The sequence below is a fragment of the Apis mellifera genome, linkage group LG2, assembly GCF_003254395.2.
Source record: "Apis mellifera strain DH4 linkage group LG2, Amel_HAv3.1, whole genome shotgun sequence".
Classification (NCBI taxonomy): Eukaryota; Metazoa; Arthropoda; class Insecta; order Hymenoptera; family Apidae; genus Apis; species Apis mellifera.
The window spans coordinates 14,767,677-14,786,666 of NC_037639.1; the positions used below are offsets into that span (position 1 = coordinate 14,767,677).

The window sequence follows — 18,990 nt, forward strand, 5'->3', positions numbered from 1 at the left end:
CCGCGAATTCTGCGACCTACATTTTAGTACCGATAGTGTTGAAATTATATATAAAACAAATGTGTAACGAATATGTCGAATATCTGTTTAAATTAATTCGCTTTCGTCTCATGAAAATAAAGTGGAAAAAAAATTCGAAGGAAAAGAGAAATTACCCGAAGGGATATCCTGTGACTCTGCACCACGTGTAGATTGTACTCCTTGTGCTCGATCTCGTTGCTCTTCCTCGTTTGCCTTCGCTGCAAAATAAAGGGAGAAATGGGACACCGTGGTCACGAGAGGCCGCCTCTTTCCACGTGTCACGTGCTTTTCCTCGAACGCGAAAACAAATCCCGTGACTTTCCTCGCCTATCAGAACGGAACCGCAGCCCCGCTTTTCCCCTCTCGCGCGAGATCAATTCAACAACAACGTTTCTAAACTTCGAGTATTCGTAAAAATTTTATCATATTTATTCGTTGCTCCTGTTACATCGAATGTTAATTCGACCGTCCCGGTATATGTAAATAAATAAAAATGAAAATGAAGAGGTAACTGTACCTGTGAGAAAATGTAAATAAATAAAGGAAAGTGAGTAAACAAAGGAAACGTAAATAAATAAATATACTGTATATAAATAAATCGAGGAACGTAAACAAACGAATCGATGAATGAAAATGGACGAGTATACGATTTATCAATGCTTCCAGTCTACACGAGTCCCGTTCACATGAATTCCATTTTAACCGACTGTTAGTCACTCCACTCGTGCGAATCTCGTTTGCAACGTAATTAAGAACGATTCTTCTTAAAAAATTGTAAAATTCTTTTCAAAGAATCTTGTTATCGATTGAACTTCTTAAATTGGAAAATTCTTTCTAAATTTATAATAATCTGTAACATCTTTGTTATCGATTGAACAAAATAATCATTCGACGATCGAAAAATTCTTTCTATCTGAACTTTCTTATCGATTGGACGAAAAATCACAATTTTCGAAAAATTCTTTCTAAATTTACGTGTAATTTATACTATTTCCTTTTATAAGAAAAATGAAATAAAATTTTAAAATGAAAGAAACGATTACAAATTTAGTTGGGATCTTGATCAACGTTTATTCTCGATATTCAATCGAATCCGTCACATTGGAGCAACGTGTTCTCGAGAAGAAGGAAAGTAATATACGCGACCGGCACAAATCGAAACCGCTTCGCCTCCCTCGATTTTCCGCTCACCGTGTCACGCTCGCTTCATAAATAATTCAACGAGGCGTTTCCACGTTTCGGTGCTCGGTTTCGACGCCCAAGTTCACGGTCGGGCGGGATCAAATCCAACGACTCTCCTTTCATCTCGAGGAGAGAGAGAGAACGTCGTTAAACGTCGAGGATGAAATCACGACGGACGATTTAAAGAAAAGAAACGGGTTAACCCGCGGCGAGACAGGGCGGCGAGGAAATTGGAAGACGAGTCACGAGCCGATCCTGGACATGTGTAATCGCTTTAACTCGATTCACGCGTGCCCAGAATGCAATAGCCGGCCATTTATGCTCATTGGATAACGAGAATAACGCCTCCTCCGCGCCTCTGTTTATCATTCTCCGCGGGAATTGCATCAATCACCGTGTATCAAGCAACAACGTGATGCGATATTGTTTTCCAACCACCTGCCTCCATTCCCCCTCCCACAATTTCTCTCAACCATATCATCGATCCACATCTATATAGGAAAATCGAAAGATAGAATAAAATCGAAAATTCGGATCGAGAAACAATTTTTTTCCCCCACCGATTCCTTCTTATCCTTTTCTATTCTTCAGGTAGCGAGCGAGAAGAGAAGTTGATACGAACCTCGAGTGTGGCCAGGCTTGCCAGGGACGAGAGCGGTCGGGTGTGCGGCACCTCCCCTGGGAACACGCTGTCGTGCGAGACGGACAATTTTCCGGCCCCTCCTCTCAGCTTCACGAACGAATCCTCAATAGTGCCCGTCCTTCTCAGGAACACGCTGTGGAAAAAAGAAAGTAGAGTATTCGACTACTCTCCTCATCCTTCTCTATCCACCTTCTCTGTCTCCGTCGAGACAGTAAGAAGGTAAACAGAAAAGGAACTATTATTCGTCCGGGCGTTCACGAGGGGAGGAGGGGAAGAGTGGAGAGAGGAGAGCAAAAAAGCGCGTCCAAGTTTTTTACGAGGCAGGCCGAGGCGAGGTCCTGAGCGGCGACGTCACGTTGCGTTGACGAAAGGTGTGGAGGGGGTCGGCCGAATTGGGCCGAGCGAGGCTCGCGTTTGCAATCGAGTTACGAAAATAAAGGGGAGGGAGGGGAAGGTGGAAGGGGAAGGATACAGGTCGGCGCGATACCGAGTCACGCGTGTGCACGCATGTGCGGGTTTCGACGGATGTTTCGACAAGCAAGCGTGGAAAAAAAGCGAAACTCGATCACGGTCGAATCGGGCCAAGGATAAAGTCGATATCCTCGCTTTCCACGCTCGCTCGCTCGCTCATTTCGTTCGTTCAAATTTTAAAGATTATTATCGTTAGCGGAGCGATCGATATTTTCGTTGGCCGGATGACGGAAACGGAGAAGGTGGTTAGAGAAGGATGAGGAGAGTGGGCGAAACGAAGTAGACGATATTTAATGTTTGGAGGGGGGGGCGCGAGGACGATGCCTCAGCCTTTTTCCACGCGGATCGCTCGCCGGAACGGTAACAGTAACTATATATCTCGATATATATCCTAACCTCTTCCAAGATATTCCATCAAAAGGCACCGTTACTTTTCGATAAAATATCATCTTGGAATTTTTTTTAAGGCTTCTTGATTTTCATTTAGAATAATTTTAATATCCGCCCGCATATAAGTCCCTAAACCAGTTAAAGGCATAAGCTTCCTTTTAGTCATATTATAAGACTAATTAAAAGCTTTGTAATACTTTCGAAACAATAATTGTTAAATGAGATGAAACAGTATCTTTAAATTCTTTTTTCAATTTTAATTTTTTTTTTTTTATTTAGGAATCAAGAAATCAAGAAATTACTCCCCTTCAGGAACAGTACTATACTAAATAATAATAAAAATATGTATATCTTCGAATATCTTTTTGCTTCTATTATTAAAATGATTTCGTATTCGCTAAAAACTTTTTCTCATTTTTATTTAGGAATCAAGAAATCAAGAAATTACTCCTCTTCAGAAACATTATAATACTAATTTCAAGCAGTTGATCCAACGAAACAAAACAGTATCTTCGAGTATCCTTTTCCTTTCTATTATTAAAATGATTTCGTATCGTACTTTAATTAATGAAAATAATTTAAATTAAAAAATGTCATTTTGCCAACTGTACAACATTTGTAAAATATGTATATTTATAATACATTTATAATACATATATATATATAATATACATATATATAATATAATATACATATATATATATATAATACATATATATATATATGTATAATAATGAAATACATACGATATAAAATAATAATAATAAAAATATGTATATCTTCGAATATCTTTTTGCTTCTATTATTAAAATGATTTCGTATCGTACTTTAATTAATAAAAATAATTTAAATTAAAAAATTTTTCCAACTATACAACATTTATAAAATAAGTATAATAATAATATAAGTATAATAATAAAATGTACGATATAAAATAATAATAATAAAAATATGTATATCTTCGAATATCTTTTTGCTTCTATTATTAAAATGATTTCGTATCGTACTTTAATTAATAAAAATAATTTAAATTAAAAAAATGTCATTTTGCCAACTATACAACATTTGTAAAATAAGTATAATAATGAAATACGATACGATATAAAATAATAATAATAAAAATATGTATATCTTCGAATATCTTTTTGCTTCTATTATTAAAATGATTTCGTATCGTACTTTAATTAATAAAAATAATTTAAATTAAAAAATGTCATTTTGCCAACTATACAACATTTGTAAAATAAGTATAATAATGAAATACGTACGATATAAAATAATAATGAAAATAATAATAAACTCACCTCTCTCGATCGCACGAGTCCGTGAGCAGCTCGCTGGCGCTCCTGCTTCGAGCCTCCTCGGGACGTCCCGCGGGATGTCTGTCGGTGATCTCCTCCCTCGGCACCCGGCCGAGGTCGGCTTCTCGTTCCGCGTTCGTGACCAGCCGAACGTCAGCCGCGCCCCGACTCTTGCGACGGAAGATCTTCCTGAGGCCGCGAAGCGGGTGGAAGCGGCGCTTCTTCGGCTCTGTCCGAAAAAAAGAAGAAAGAAAAAAAAATGAAACGAAACGATCGAAGAGTTCTCCTCGCGCGGAGAAACTTTCTCTCCCCGCGAAACGATTGCGCAACGGACGTGGTTGTCGCTGATGTTTTCGAGCCGTGGTTGTATCGATGGGAAGTGAAAACCGTGGAAGAGCTGGATCGAGAGAAACGGAATAACCAAGTTTTCTCTCGAGATTAGAAACGGCTCGCTCTTCCGTTTCGTTCCATTTTCTTCTTCCATTCCTCTCTATAAAATTACGATCTCGAACGACGGATAAATAAATATCGTCACAATTTCTTCTGATAAATAGAAGGAGAGGGGCACGTTTTCACAGATAACGATTAAAAGGTAAATAGATTATTAAGAGGAGGAAAAAATGTACTGCTGGTAAATTTCCTTTTTTTTTTATAAAAGTGAAATCCGCGTCCCGAAAATTAATTCGACTGCTTATCCGCGATGACTCATTTCCATTATCTTATCCTTTTCCACGTGCGTGCTTTTATCGTGTCGATTATTCGTATATGATTCCGTCCGGGCGATGAAAACGAAAGGTGATGAAGCTGGTCGAAAGCTCGAGGGAGCGCGACCCTCCTCTTGGAGGAATGGAGAGGAGAAGAATGGCAGGTTATCGGGAGGCGACACCGAGCTTGCTGGATAAGCAAATAACACGAGTCCTCGAGAAGGTTGCGTGGCACTCGTTAACGCACGGATGCCTTTTAATTGCGGCGTATCGAAAGAGGGAAAAAAAAAAAAAAAAAAAAAAGAAGAAAAAAGGGTGGCGACAAAGAGGTGACGTCGCCAAGGTGAAAGGGGAACAAAGGGGAGCACACTTTGAATCGTCGAAAAGGCAGGGAGCAGAAGTGGAGGGTAGCGGCGAAAGCCTCGCTCGCGATTAAAAAACCGCCTATCCCGCCCCTCTCCTCTCGAGACCGAGCCTACATCGCTTCGTTTCGGCAGTAGAGGTAGTTGCTCTCCGACCGATCCACTCCCGACACTCCCCCCCCCCCCTCCCTCCACGTTCCGTCGACGGTCTTACGCGATTCCGTTTCGTGCTCGAAAACTCCTCCCTTTGTGATCCTATCCTTTGTAACGAGCGAATTCGCGTACACCGCGAACGACTTTCGAGGAGATCGATCGAAATATTTCTATACGATCGTATATGTACCGTATGACGCGATTCGCGAGTGAAACGAAGGAAATGGTGTAGGATGGCGTCTACGTTACCAAGCAGGTCCAAATAATCCTCATAATATTGCATCCGGATTTTTTGTATCACGAAATTTACGTTTTCGTAAGTGGCGTATGCACGGTATGCACTTGACTGGCTCGAAGATTTGATAATACGGAACACGATCGATAAGATTAGCGATAACCCTATCAGTTGATATTCCTTATATGGTCGAAATTAACTATATAATGATATAACATTTTTTTTTTTTTTTTTTTTTTTTATATTTGTATCGAACCGACCGAAAGATACTTTACGCTTATCTTCGATTCGTAGAGTTACGTCCGCCCGACATTATCGGTTAAGAGTCGGCTTACCAACGTCGAACGTCAATACTACTCGGTCGGCAATTTCACTCGGTCGATCATCGCTCCGATCTCCGAGAGCTGTCGCCTATTTTTCCACTCTTCGCTTTCACGCGGCTAATCGTTTTAATTTATCTCGAAACGAAAGTTCTCTCCCGGACAGTTTCGGAGTAATTGGAAATAATCCTATAATTCTTGGCGGAGAGTAAAACGCGATACGCGGCGTTCGAGCGGCCATTCATTTCGCGATTGGCCGTGGCCTAGTTTCCCGACTCTTTCTGTAAATAACCGTGTATGCGTGTTCTTGCACAATACGCCGACTGACGGTAACCCCGCCTTTCTTCGCCGAATTTCCGCTCGACTCGAATCGTCCCGATTCCAATATTCGTCGACGAGTCGCGTGTAGGGAGGGAATGAGAAATTAAAACGTTGCGTTTTATTTTTCGGTTAACGGAGACTCGATGAGCATTTTCGCGCTTTCTGGCATAGTCTAACGTGGAGCGACGACCGTCTTCGAAACGACGACGGTCGAGAGCAAAAAAATGTTTCGCGTGTACTTGACACTCTGGCGCGAGTGTGCTTTTCACGCATCAGTTCACGCGACATCGCTCAACCGTGAAAAATAACGTCACGCGCCAATCGTTCGACGCCGATCTCTCCGTCGGTGGGCAACAAAAAACAGCTGTTGGCGAGGAGACCGACTCTCGATTCCCCTCTCCGTTCCCCCCCCCCTACCCAACAGCGGACGTTTACATAACCGCGGCTTGCCTAATTTCGGCTTCGAATCGAGCGAATAACCCGAAGGAACGCGGTTGCACAGATCTGCTGATCCCGTTTCATCGCCTCGACGATCGCTTTACGGTCATCTTGCGTCTACACGGTGCCTCGAAAATACGATCGTTATTTTTTCTCGTAGAATATTACCGCAAATTTTGATCATCCTATTATTACTAGTATTTAAATATTTCGCCAAAATTCGATCATTTTTATACATTTTCCTAGATTCGATCGAAAATTTAACGATTCTTTTTTAAGAAATGAAATTGTGCCAAAGTTTGATCACTCGAACTCGTTAAACGCGTTCGATCTTATACGAATTTTTCGAGGCGGAAAAAATTGAAATGAGCTCGGATTTCGCAATTTTTCGGCGTTTTCATAAGAGATACGATTAGAAACGAAGGGAAGCGAGGAGCATTTTCCAGGCCTCGACTTAAACACAGTTTAAGTTTAATCGGTAATCAAGCCGGCCGATTCAGATATTAACTTACGAGAGTTAATTTAGCCCCGAGTGGCTGGCAATTTACCGGAGGCTAATGAAAATAAAGAGGTCGTTGGACCCACTCGGAAACGCAATGTCCCGGGCGGCCGAGTCACGTCCCTGCTCAAGACGACGAACGCAAAGGGCGCTCGGCTCGCTTTAATAACTCGTTGCCGGCCATTATTCTCTCTTAGGAGCGCGGAACCAGAAATCTTCTACCGGAAACTTTCACCTTAATCCCTCCCCTCCCCTCCCGCTCTTGCACAAACTTTTCCGCCGCGTTTTCTAACCGACTCGCACGCGATCCGTCATCCGTAATCGAACAGGAAAATCCATCGATCGAAGAGAAGATGGATAATGAGATAATCGATGGATAAACGTCGTTTTTTCCCATCCGGTCGCGGACGCAAATCCGTTTCTCGTAATCTCACGCCTCGAAAATACGATCCCCCCAAATATAAACGATATTTCCCCAAATATATTTCCCGTCTAGACGGGAATATACATTTAATCCCATATGCAACACGTATATATCGATATAAAATATCTCACCTTTCGGAAGCGGATCAACGCTGTTCTGCGTCGAGTATTCGGCCAGCGTGCGATGCTGATGATGACTCTGCGGGGGGGGCGACGCTTCCCTCACGCAGCCCATCAACGTCAGGGCGCCCCCGACCCCTCCTCCTCCACCGCTGCCTCCTCCTCCTCCTCCTCCTCCTCCCGCGGCGGTGCTCGCCGACATTCTGCTGCTCTGAAACACCCCGTACAGCCATGTCGCCACGTAAGACTCGGTCACGCGCTGATACCACGCGGTCAGCAGAGCGCTCTCCGCCCTTTTCCACCTCCTCCACCTCCCCCCCCCGTCCATCTCGCGCGCGCGATTCGGGGATATCGATCCGTGCCAGCTGACCTTAGCTCATACCTCGACCTTGCACAACGCCTCGTTTACCGTATTTACAAGCTGTCGACGAAGGGGGGGACCGGTTTCTCCTCGAGCAAGTGGGCTCGAATTTCTTCCCTCTCTCTCTCGTCGGTTTAAAGCGCTGTCTCGTTAGCCGCGACGCGAGGGTTAATTTATAGCCGGGTAACGGGAACGAGACGCGTAAATTCGTCCACACTTGGCGCGCACCGAGAGGTTTTTCACTTTCTTTCGTCACGTTTCCTCTTTCTCCTTCAAAATGGTAGTGGTATGCTTTTTCCTCGAGAAAAATCTTGGCGAGAAAATATTCCCTTTCTCGTACGAAGGAAGAGGTAGAACACTTTTAACGATAAACAAGGTTTGGTCGAGGGAGAGCCGTCCTCCGTGACGGCTGTTCTCCCTCCCGATGCGTCGTCGGCTGGATCTCTCTGTGACTGTAGCAATGGGTCAGGAGATGGTCTCCATGGTAACTGGAGGCAGCGAGGGGTGCAGGAATGGCACGGTATCCGTGCATCGATTGCACCCTCGCCGCTCGACCCTGACCTTCGCAGCAGCGCACAGCTGACGGCCACTTTGGATCCGCGTGCAGCGCCGCGGGACGCGCAAGGTTGCGAAATTAACGCTGCCGGTTCTCGTTAATGCTTCCCGTTACGCTTACCCCGCACCCTTCCACTTTGCATGAAATCAAATCTTCTTCGGTGTTTACGAAACGTTCGTGCGGAAAGATGTCCTACCGAATGGTTTATTTCGTTCGTTTCGTATATTTTTATACGTGGAAATTGTTTTCTATTCGAATCGTGACGAGTTACGAAGGTAGAATCTTTTATCGGATGGGTACGAAGGATTAATCGAAAGGGATTCGTTGGATATGGAGAGATTCGGTGATATGCTCGTCAAAGTTAAAGCAAAGAGGAATATTTCTTCGTTTCAATAGTAGAGTTGAAGAGAGACGCGAAGAAAAAGTTTGCTTCGAGTTGTTGACGTTCGTTGTTTTAATTAAGCAGTCAGTTACGCGGAGCTATCTTTTCTCAAACGAGAGGAAGAAGCGAAGCAAGCCTTCGAGCAATCGGCCGTTTCTCGTCAAAGTAATTTTCCTTGTTAATTCTTCTTTCTTATGAAAACTTTTCTCAATCGCGGTCAATCGTCGGTTTCGGATTCAAATAGTGGAATGAAATAAGCATATTTTTACTATATCTTTAACGATATTTAAAAAAAGAATTTTGTCTCGTCCTTTTCATTTTATTTTTTTCTTTAAAAATACCCTATTAAATTTCGTTATCTTCGTACCTTGATAAAAGCGCGATATCGATTCGTAAATAGGAATCTTTATTATTTCTTATATTGAGAAACGAATTATGAAAATCTTCGTTTACGCTCGCGCAAAACTCGTCCTCGAGCCGCTACTTCAACCGACTGAAAAAGTTGAAACGATGCTCGTAATTTCAGTTTTCGGGGACACACACATATACGTATATATATACATATATATACGAGCGCAATTAAGAGCGTCGTGGAAGAAACGATAAAAAGTGCCGTTAGTCGCGCCAACGTTTAATCGCCTAAACTTTGTCAAGCTAAAAAAAGTGAAACCGTCAAACTTTCTCCTCGCTTCTCGCCTCAAGATATATCTCCATTCGACCATTCGATTTCGCGCAATTATTCGTCGACAGCTCGCGCCGAGTGGCGTACTTCCGTCTCTGCCCGCAACGAACGCAAACGTTCGGTATTTATTTAACGAGGCATCGATACTCTCATCGCGCAAATATCCGACGAGCCTCGCTACGACGAGTCCTCTCCTTGGATGCCTTTTACGGGAGAACGACACGCGTCCATCTATTTCCCTCCTTCTCTTTCGTCTCTTTCTATTCTCTTTCCCTTTCCTTCTCTTCTTCTTTTTTTGTCCCTTCTCTCGGGCAGAAGTGACTCCGGCGCGTCGACACGCAACCGGCCCACTTCGATAAACGTTCGGATCGATGTTGCCGCTCCATGGATTTTACGCTCGCCGACGTGACGTAATCCGTAATTAAGATCGGACGATAAGCGTTATCGCCAGATTACATTTGGATTAAATTCTATTTCGAAACGAGACAGCGCGCTAAGCTCAACGACTTATATATATATATATATTCTGGCTGAAGAAAATTCGACGGTGAATATCAGTTTGGAGAATGTTTTCGAGGCGAAGGATATATCGTTCGAGCGGAATGCAAGACTTTTTCCACCGAATTTTAAGAAAAAGGATTTCCTCCACTCGTTATCAGAACTCGATCTTATCGCATCCGTAATTCCGCCCCCTGCGATAACTTTAATTAAAATCGATCTCGAATAAAAATTAAAACGATTAATGGAGGAGAGATAGAAAGAGAGAGAGAGAGAGAGAATTGAAATAAGACGAACGGATAAATGCTTACCTTAAATAGGAACCGACATGACAGGTACGGTTCGTGTTGCCGTGCCCCGAATATCTGCAAAACAAAACGCGACAGATCAATATCAAGGAACGTTGTGCGAACGAAAAATGTGTGTACAAACTTTTCTCCTTTTTTTCCAAACAGTTGAACTGCCCTAAATCTCGTCCATAAAAATAAAATAAAGGAAAAAAGGAAACGCGACACGAATTTCACGATAAAACACAACGTCGTAACGCGCCATGTAAATTATGCTCGCTCCTCTCGAGAATCCCCCTTGATTTACACGTGCACGACAAATTCACGCCCGGTTTCCTTCCTAAAATTTCCACCAACCTCGACAATTATTCCACGCGTAATAATCGTTTCGAAACTTATTTCATCGAATATATGGACGCGTATATTTGAATACGCATACGTGTATATATATATATATATTTATTTATTTAAGATTTTGGAGAGTGGAAGAACAGGAAGAAAGAAAAACAGGGAAGAGGAGAGGGCTTTTCTAAATGAATGGATCGCGACGAGTGATCTATTCCGCGTCTAGGATCCCCCGTTGGAGATCCGTCGGGGGCCACGCCCAGCCGCGACAGAATTTAAAGCGTCTATTTATAAAGAGTGAACGAACGGGTCGGTATACGCGCATCGGGTCAGAACGTTCGCTCGCTCGCTCGCGCGTTAAAACGCGTCGCGTTTATCTTGCGTTAATTCTGGGATGGAGAGAGGGGGAGGGAATAAAGGGATGGTATTATAATTCGCGACTCTCTCTCGTATTCGTGAAATATATATGTTGGGAAAACGGGGTAAAAAGGGTGGAGGAGGGACTCGTAGTAGAAACGCTATTTTTTTTAAACGTCCCTTCGCGAATTTCACGCTCGGGAACAGGCTTTGTTTTCTACGCTACTCTCGTCCTCGAAACCTTGAAAAACCTTGAGGGAGAGAGAGAAGAGAAAACGATAATTCTAATTTTAATATTTAGAAAGATTAAAATTTTATTTATGGGACGGGAGTGTATTTGCACATTTTTTTGCGATTCGTTGTTATGAATGGAATATAAAAAAAAAAATTGGAATGATTAAACGTAAAATTTTATTCTTCTCGAAAGAATAAAATTTTGCATTTTGGATTCAAAAAAAAAATTTTCTAATTCTGATTCTATTATTTGAAAAGATTTATTTTTCACGACAAGAATGTGTTTGCATGTATTCGTTGCTATAAATGGAATATAAAAAAAAAATTTGGAATGATTAAATTTTATTCTTCTCGGATATTTTGCATTTTGGGTTCAAAAAAAAAATTTTCTGATTCTGATTCTATTATTTGAAAAAATTTATTCTTCACAGCAATGTATATGGAATTGATAAAAAAAAAATTCGATTCTAATATTTGGAACGATTAAACTCAAAATTCTATTCGAAATGATATTTGCATTTTGAGTTCAAAAAAAAAAATTTCCTAATTCTGATTCTATTATTTGAAAAGATTTATTTTTCATAACAGGAATGTATTTGCACATTTTTTGCGATTCGTTGCTATAAATGGAATATAAAAAAAAAATTTGGAATGATTAAATTTTATTCTTCTCGGATATTTTGCATTTTGAGTTCAAAAAAAAAATTTTCTAATTCTGATTCTATTATTTGAAAAGATTTATTCTTCACGACAGGAATGTATATTAGAATTGGCAAAAAAAAAAAAATTCAATTCTAATATTTGGAACGATTAAATTCAAAATTTTATTGTATTCGAAATGATATTTGCATCTTGGGTTCAAAAACAAATTTTCTAATTCTGATTCTATTATTTGAAAAGATTTATTCTTCACAGGAATTGACAAAAAAAAATTCGATTCTAATATTTGGAATTATTAAACTCAAAATTTTATTCTTCTCGAGCGGATATTTGCATCTTGGGTTCAAAACAAATTTTCTAATTCTGATTCTATTATTTGAAAAGATTAAACGTAAAATTTATTCTTCACGACAGAAATGTATTTGCACATGAATTGGCAAAAAAAAAAAAAAAAATTCGATTCTAATATTTGGAATGATTAAACGCAAAATTTTATTCTTCTTGAATAAATATTTTGCATCTTGGGTTTAAAAAAAATTTCCACGCTAATTCTGATTCTATTATTTGAAAAGATTAAATGTAAAATTTATTCTTCACGACAGAAATATATTTGCACATGAATTAGCAAAACAAAAATTCGATTCTAATATTTGGAATTATTAAACATAAAATTTTATTCTTCTCGAGCGGATAATTTGCATTTTGGGTTCAAAACAAATTTCCTAATTCTGATTCTATTATTTGAAAATATTTATTTTTCACGACAGAAATATGAAATTGGCAAAAAAAAAAAATTCGATTCTAATATTTGGAACGATTAAACTCAAAATTTTATTCTACTCGAGCGGATAATTTGCATTTTGGGTTCAAAACAAATTTCCTAATTTTGATTCTATTATTTGAAAATAACGATAGGAATGTATATGGAATTGGCAAAAAAAAAAAAAAATTCGATTCTAATATTTGGAACGATTAAACTCAAAATTTTATTCTTCTCGAGCGGATATTTTACATCTCGTGTTCAAAACAAATTTCCTAATTCTGATTCTATTATTTGAAAAGAACGATAGGAATGCATATGGAATTGACAAAAAAAAAAAATTCGATTCTAATATTTGGAAACGATTAAACTCAAAATTTTATTCTTCTCGAGCGGATATTTTCCATCTTGTCTGTTGTTGCGTTCGAACGAAACGAGCGTATTCGATGGAATTCATTGAGAGAAAAAAAAAAAAAGAAAGAAAGAAAATGTCAACGTTATTCCCAATCTCTAATAATATTTGGAAAGATTAAGCGCGTAACCCATTCTTCTGGAACGGATATTTGCATCTTGTCCTCGACCACCCGTTTCCCCTGTAAACGCACGTTCAACGAGCGAGCATATTTGTAGCGTCGTTCCGAAACGGAAGTGGCGGACGAGCGTGATTCGTTCCGCGCGTTTCCCTCCCCCTCCTCCGAAGGGACTTCCCTCGCTTATTTAAGAAACGTCCTGCACCGAAACGAGTGCCATCGGGCGTATTTTTGTCCGACCGTGTAGAAAATAGTCGAGAGAGAGGGAGAGAGAGAGAGAGAAAGACCGCTCCTTTAACCCTCATAAAGAAGGGATCGAAATCTCGTTTCTTCGAACTTCTTGTTTCTTTCGATCGATCCAGCATTTTTCTTTGCTCGGTTTTACTCGGCGTTCGATTCGTTACGATCGAAGTAGCGGCGACTCAGGCAAATCGAAACAAAGGATAAGCTTTGTAACGGGTTAGATGTCGAGTGTGTTTCGCCTCACGTTCGCATTTTCAAACAGCCTCGGCCGCCGCACGAATGGAATTAATCGTATCCGACAAACGTGGACAGAGAACGTGACCCTCTTTGCGAGGAGGGAGGGAGGGAGAGGAAACGATACTCGAGTAATTTTACCGAGGAGAGAACAAAAGTTGATCCCGTTTAAGGGAAGAGAGGAGGGGGAGGGATAGTCACTATTGGGAAAATGAGAAAAGCCGGGGAGAGGAAGCGATAGCGATCGGTTTCTGTTGCGCCGTTATTATTCGCGATTATTCGGTGGAAGACAACAACAAAAGATGCCAAGACACTGATGTCCCTCTTGTCTCGTTGGAACGTCCCTTTTAAAATGGAAAAACCACAAGTCTAGTCTCTTCTCCTCCTCTTTCCCTTTTCTCGGGCCTCCGCAGTCACTTTTTTAGTTGGAAACGCGTGGCGCCGAAAAAAGTGAGTCACGATCTGGAGAAAGAGCGATTTCGAAAATTAACCGGGCGATTATTAAATTAAACGCGACCTCCAAGGGGAGTAGTAATTAATCCGAAGGGCGGATATTCTTCCAAACATGGATTGGTAATGGATAAGATTGGACGGAATATTTTTAAACGTCGATTTATCCGAAGATTCTAAATCAGACTCTTCCCTTTAAGCGGCCTCTTTATGGTGGATCGAATTCGCCCACGCGCCCGAGAACCGCGATTTTATGTAAAATCGTCGGAGCCACCCACGAGAATCGATCGCTAAAAATCGAATGGAAACTGTTTACGATGTTTTCGAAGAATTAACCGTCTTTCCAAACATCTCCAAAGAGCTCGATGCATAGCCGAGGTCAAACTAATTAAAAGTTACAGGCCAAGGGGAAGAGAGAAAGAGAGAGAGAGAAAGAGAGTGAGTTCGCTTCTCGAACGATACACTCGCGAATAAAGGAAACGCGCAGTCGGGCTCGTGAGTCACGTTTATTGTTCATCGTTTAGCAACCCACGACGCCTTTCTCCGTTTGAATTAACGGCTCTTCTCTCTCTTTCTCTTTCTCTTTCTCTCTTCCCTCCCCCGCCCTCCCCACTCCCCGCAGTTTTCGTTGCCCGCAAGGGAAATGAACACAGCCACTTGTGCAAACGTTACACGCGTACCGCAAGAATATCGCTCGAATTAGCGCTTCGAAGAGGGAAGATGTAATTATTTTCTTCAGTCCCGAATGCGAACTGAAGAAACTGGCATTGAACCGAGACGGCGAATGCGGGAATTTAGTTTAGAAAGAGAAGAAAGAAAAAAAAATTGTGTTCAACCTAACCTTACTCCTCGTAATAATCGTAAGTTTTTAGTAGCGAGATAGACGTCCACAGTCGGGCCTACCTATTTCGAATAAAGTTACTTCGAATAACGTTTATTTTCGACCGCTATTCCTAACCTTAATATCTCCTTGTAATATCTCGTTCTAAGTTTTTAGCAGTTTAGTTTCGTTGACTAGTTAAAAATTTCGAATCGATTTTTCAAATATTCGAATAATATTTATTCGCAATTATTACCGACCACTACGTTTCGAACGAATAAATTATAGAATATTTATCTTTTCGAAATTTCATTTATTGGATAAAGTTTCGAAACATTGATCATCTCTCGAGTCGCAAAAGGTTAATCTTTTCTTTTCTACGAAAGAAGAAGAAGAAGAAGAAGAAGAATATTCCCCAATGACTAATTGGCGGTCCAAAAATAATTGCATTAGACGAGAGGCGTGATCATCGGCCTCGTTAAGGCTTAGGTCGGGAAGAGATTCGGCCGCGTGGAATTTTCGTTGACTCGATTCGGCGGATGACTCACCGACTCGACACGGCCACGAAACGACACTTTGCCCTCCCGCTTCGTAACCCGCTTCGGCTATCGAGTACGTCTCGAGTTATCGCGGCTGACTACGTCCTTTGTATCAATCAACGAAAATTAGATTCTCCTTCCCCCCGCCCCGCCCCGTAACCGATATATAAAAGAGGAGCGCCGAGCCTTTCTCGGCTTAATGACAAAATGGTCGCGGAAATTGGATCGCCGTCGAGGATCGCCCCTGGAGTGGGGGGAAGGGAAATTGTTTCTTCTCGCAGCCGAGAGTCGTCGCGATCGAATTCTCTCATCCGCTCTTCGAAACGATCATTTCGAGCATTTCAAATATTTCGCTTTTTCCAATTTTAATAATTAATTCGACGGGATGTTATAGAATTTAAAGCTGAAATTTTATTTGTTATTACTCAATGTTGCCAACGCTACTATTTCATTTTCTTCGTGATGCGCGTAGTTTAAATTTGTTTTACAATTAAATATACTCGTTCGGTTAAACAATATAAATATATATTTATCTATTAAATTCTATTTATATATACATTTAATTATTCAAATATATATTATAGAATTTAAAGTGACTAAAATTTTATTTTTATCATCGAATCACTATTTCACACTCTATTTGTTTCTCTTCTATACAAATATTTTGTAAACAAACAAATCACGCGTAATTAAACATCATTCATTCCAAACCCGTACATTTTTATTTATTTTATTTTCACCAGAAAGGAAAGTCTTTAACGAGCTCTCTCGATTGCCTCGAAATTTTCGAGAAATGTTCGTCCTTCGAAAGAAATGCCTTCGATCCGAAGAAAGAGAGAGAGAGAGGGAATGAGACGGCTATTCGTGCGCGACTAATCGAACGAAATTGAACGAAAAAATCAGGCCTCCTCTCGAGGAAAGCGCGGTGTAGGAAAAAAAACGGCGCGAGATATTAAGCGAAAGTAGCGTGGCGGAGAAAAAGAAACCTCTAACGGTGTACATTTAAATCGATCGAGGAGATATTCACGTAAGATGGCGTCGTTCGACGTTCTCGGTCTCGATATAAGCAGCGAACGGAGAAGAGAATCCGACCGAATATTCCCCTCTCTCTCTAACCATCCCGCGACTCGTGTAACGTGTTGCGCGAAAATCCCAGTCTTCCGTGCTTCCTGACCTTTCCACCGGGTCAATGACACTCGTGTTAAAGGGACAACATCGTTCGTTCTCGAGCGAATTAAAATTCGTTGCGATTTTTCCAAGGTTTCTTTTTTCGTTTTGTGGAGAGAAAAATGTATATATATATACATGGAAGATGGAGCGACAAGGACGAGAATATTTATCGACCGAGCGTAGTGTACAGTTTTCTGATCGATGATGGACGAGGAAAGAAAACGTTTCGAAAGAAAACGTCGGCTCGACAGGAAAGTAAAACCGGTAGGATATTTTATGGATCCGAGGATCCTCGAATGGGCAACGACAACAACTATTCCCACGCGAAGGAAACGATCTACCGGGTGGCCAGCGTTAATTACGTTAATGCAATCTTTCGATATAACCCGTGCAGATTCCTTTTTGATCGATCGAAACGTTCTTCGATTCCTAATTCAAAGGAAACTATAACGACGCGTAAAATTATTTTCCAGCTATTATTTTTATCAAAATTATACCTTATCCGATTCGGAAAAGAATTATTATTATATTTTAATTCTTTTTTCCCCTGAATTTCCTCGAATCGATTTCTTCCAAACTTTGGGTTGCCTGGAAGGATAAAAAGTGACGAGTGAGAGCCTTCTTTCGTTCGGTCTGCCGTTTTTCAATTTTCGTGAGGAATCTGAATGGACGAAACAACGTTTCAGCTTACTTCGTTGTTGCTGTCGGCTTTTTCGAGCAGAGAAGAACGTATGAGAGATGTATTTGGATAACGATAGACAGATATGTTTGAGCCTTCGAGTTTTCAATATCTAGAATTCTTCTATCAACTTTCTCGAATTATAGGAACGTAAGTTCGTCCTAATCTCTTTCTCTTCCTTCGTTCGATTCAACTTTGTTCGCGAGGAAAGGAGAAAAAAAAAAAGAAAACGGTACAACTGGGATGGAAGAAAAATTACGGAACTTGGTTTGGAAAATAAAACTTGGTTCTCACGCGTAATCGAGTTACAGTTTGCAAATCAGGCAACGGGTCTAGCAACATTACAGAAGGAACGTTTGTTTTTCCACGATTTTCCGCTCCCTTTTTATCTTCTTCTTCTGTTTCCGTGTAGTTGGAAGTTTGTTGGAGGAGAGGTAAGGAAAGGTAAGGGAAGAGAGGAAAAAACTCTCCCACGCGCAGTGACAGCAAGTAACGCTTTATCGATGGACCAACCGCTCGACTCTCGAGCTTTCGCTCTCCTATTGGATGGAAGGCGAGCATTTGCGTAACGAGTCCTCTCTCTGTCTCTTTCTCTCTCTCCTTCTCGTACGCCGTCGTTCCATTAGGTCACCGCGGTTTTTCCGAGAATCGTCCCGCCGCCGGTATGTGGCGCGCCTCAAGGTGGATCAACGGAGGGAAAAATGGAAAAAGGTGTGGAAAGGTAGGCGTCCTTTCTCGATTTTTCGATTCTTCTTTCTTAAATCCGAAAAGAGAAAGAAAGAAAAGAAAAAAAGAGAGGAGAAGAAATTCAAAGCGTGTAAAGATAGTGTGATAAAACGTTCATTTTGAGATAAATGAACGAAGGAAAAAATGGAAAAAGGTATGGAAATGTGGTCGAAAGATAATCCTACGGCGTCCTTTCATGCTTTTTCGATTCTCAAATCCAAAAAGAAAAAGAAAGAAGAAGAGAGAAAAAGAGAGAAGAAATTCACCCTTTCACGCCTGTTTTTTTTTCTCAATTTTCCAATTCTCAAATCCGAAAAAAAAAGAAAGAAAGAGAGAGAAAGAGAGAGGAGAAGAAATTCGGAGCGTGTAAAGATAATGTGGCACGCTTTCAACAGTTCGCTTCGAGATGGATGAACGAAGGGAAAAATAGAAAAAAGTGTGGAAAGATAACCATTCGACGTTCTTCCTTTCTGTTTTCTTTTCTTTTTCCTCGATTCTCCGATTCTCAAATCCAAAAAGAGAAAGAGAGAAAAGAGAAAGAGAGAGAAGAGGAAATTCAAAGCGTGTAAAGATAATATATATGGCGGAACACTTCACTTCGAGATGATAACTCTTCGTCATCCTTTCACGCCTGTTCTCTCTTTTTTCCCTCCATTTTTCGATTCTCAAATCCGAAAAAAAAAGAAAAAGAAAGAGAGAAGAAAGAAAGAGAGAGAAGGAGAAGAAATTCAGAGTACTACTATCTCCTAAAGATAGTTTTCCTCGATGCTTCTTTTCGATTCTCAAATCCGTTAGCGAAAAAAGACAAATAGATAAACATAGAGAGACAGAGAGAGAAAGAGAGAGAAGATGATTCGACGGAAACTTAACGATAACTTTCCTGTCATTTTCCTT

General features: G+C 40.8%; 1 protein-coding gene and 1 long non-coding RNA gene across 6 annotated transcripts in view; one reads left to right on the forward strand and one right to left on the reverse strand.

Annotated features, from left to right (window-relative positions):
* LOC726231 (GRB2-associated-binding protein 2) overlaps positions 1-18,990 on the reverse strand; it is a 62,361-nt gene that overhangs the window by 17,058 nt on the left and 26,313 nt on the right. For 2 of the 5 annotated variants that reach the window (XM_026438983.1, XM_026438985.1), the window contains exons 2-6: positions 10,374-10,427; positions 7,596-7,794; positions 4,012-4,237; positions 1,826-1,979; positions 156-239 (exon numbers count right to left, since the gene is read on the reverse strand). In XM_026438983.1, the coding sequence (XP_026294768.1) occupies positions 156-239; positions 1,826-1,979; positions 4,012-4,237; positions 7,596-7,785 (654 nt within the window). In that variant the 5' untranslated portion in view covers positions 7,786-7,794; positions 10,374-10,427. Of the gene's footprint in view, positions 1-155; positions 240-1,825; positions 1,980-4,011; positions 4,238-5,476; positions 5,556-7,595; positions 7,795-10,373; positions 10,428-18,990 lie in introns of those variants that run through there. The other 3 variants (XM_026438984.1, XM_026438986.1, XM_026438999.1) reach the window with 3 other exon arrangements.
* Positions 1,986-3,301, forward strand: LOC102654678. Its single transcript, XR_411289.3, has 3 exons — positions 1,986-2,677; positions 2,987-3,052; positions 3,133-3,301. It is a non-coding gene; the product is annotated as an uncharacterized LOC102654678 (long non-coding RNA).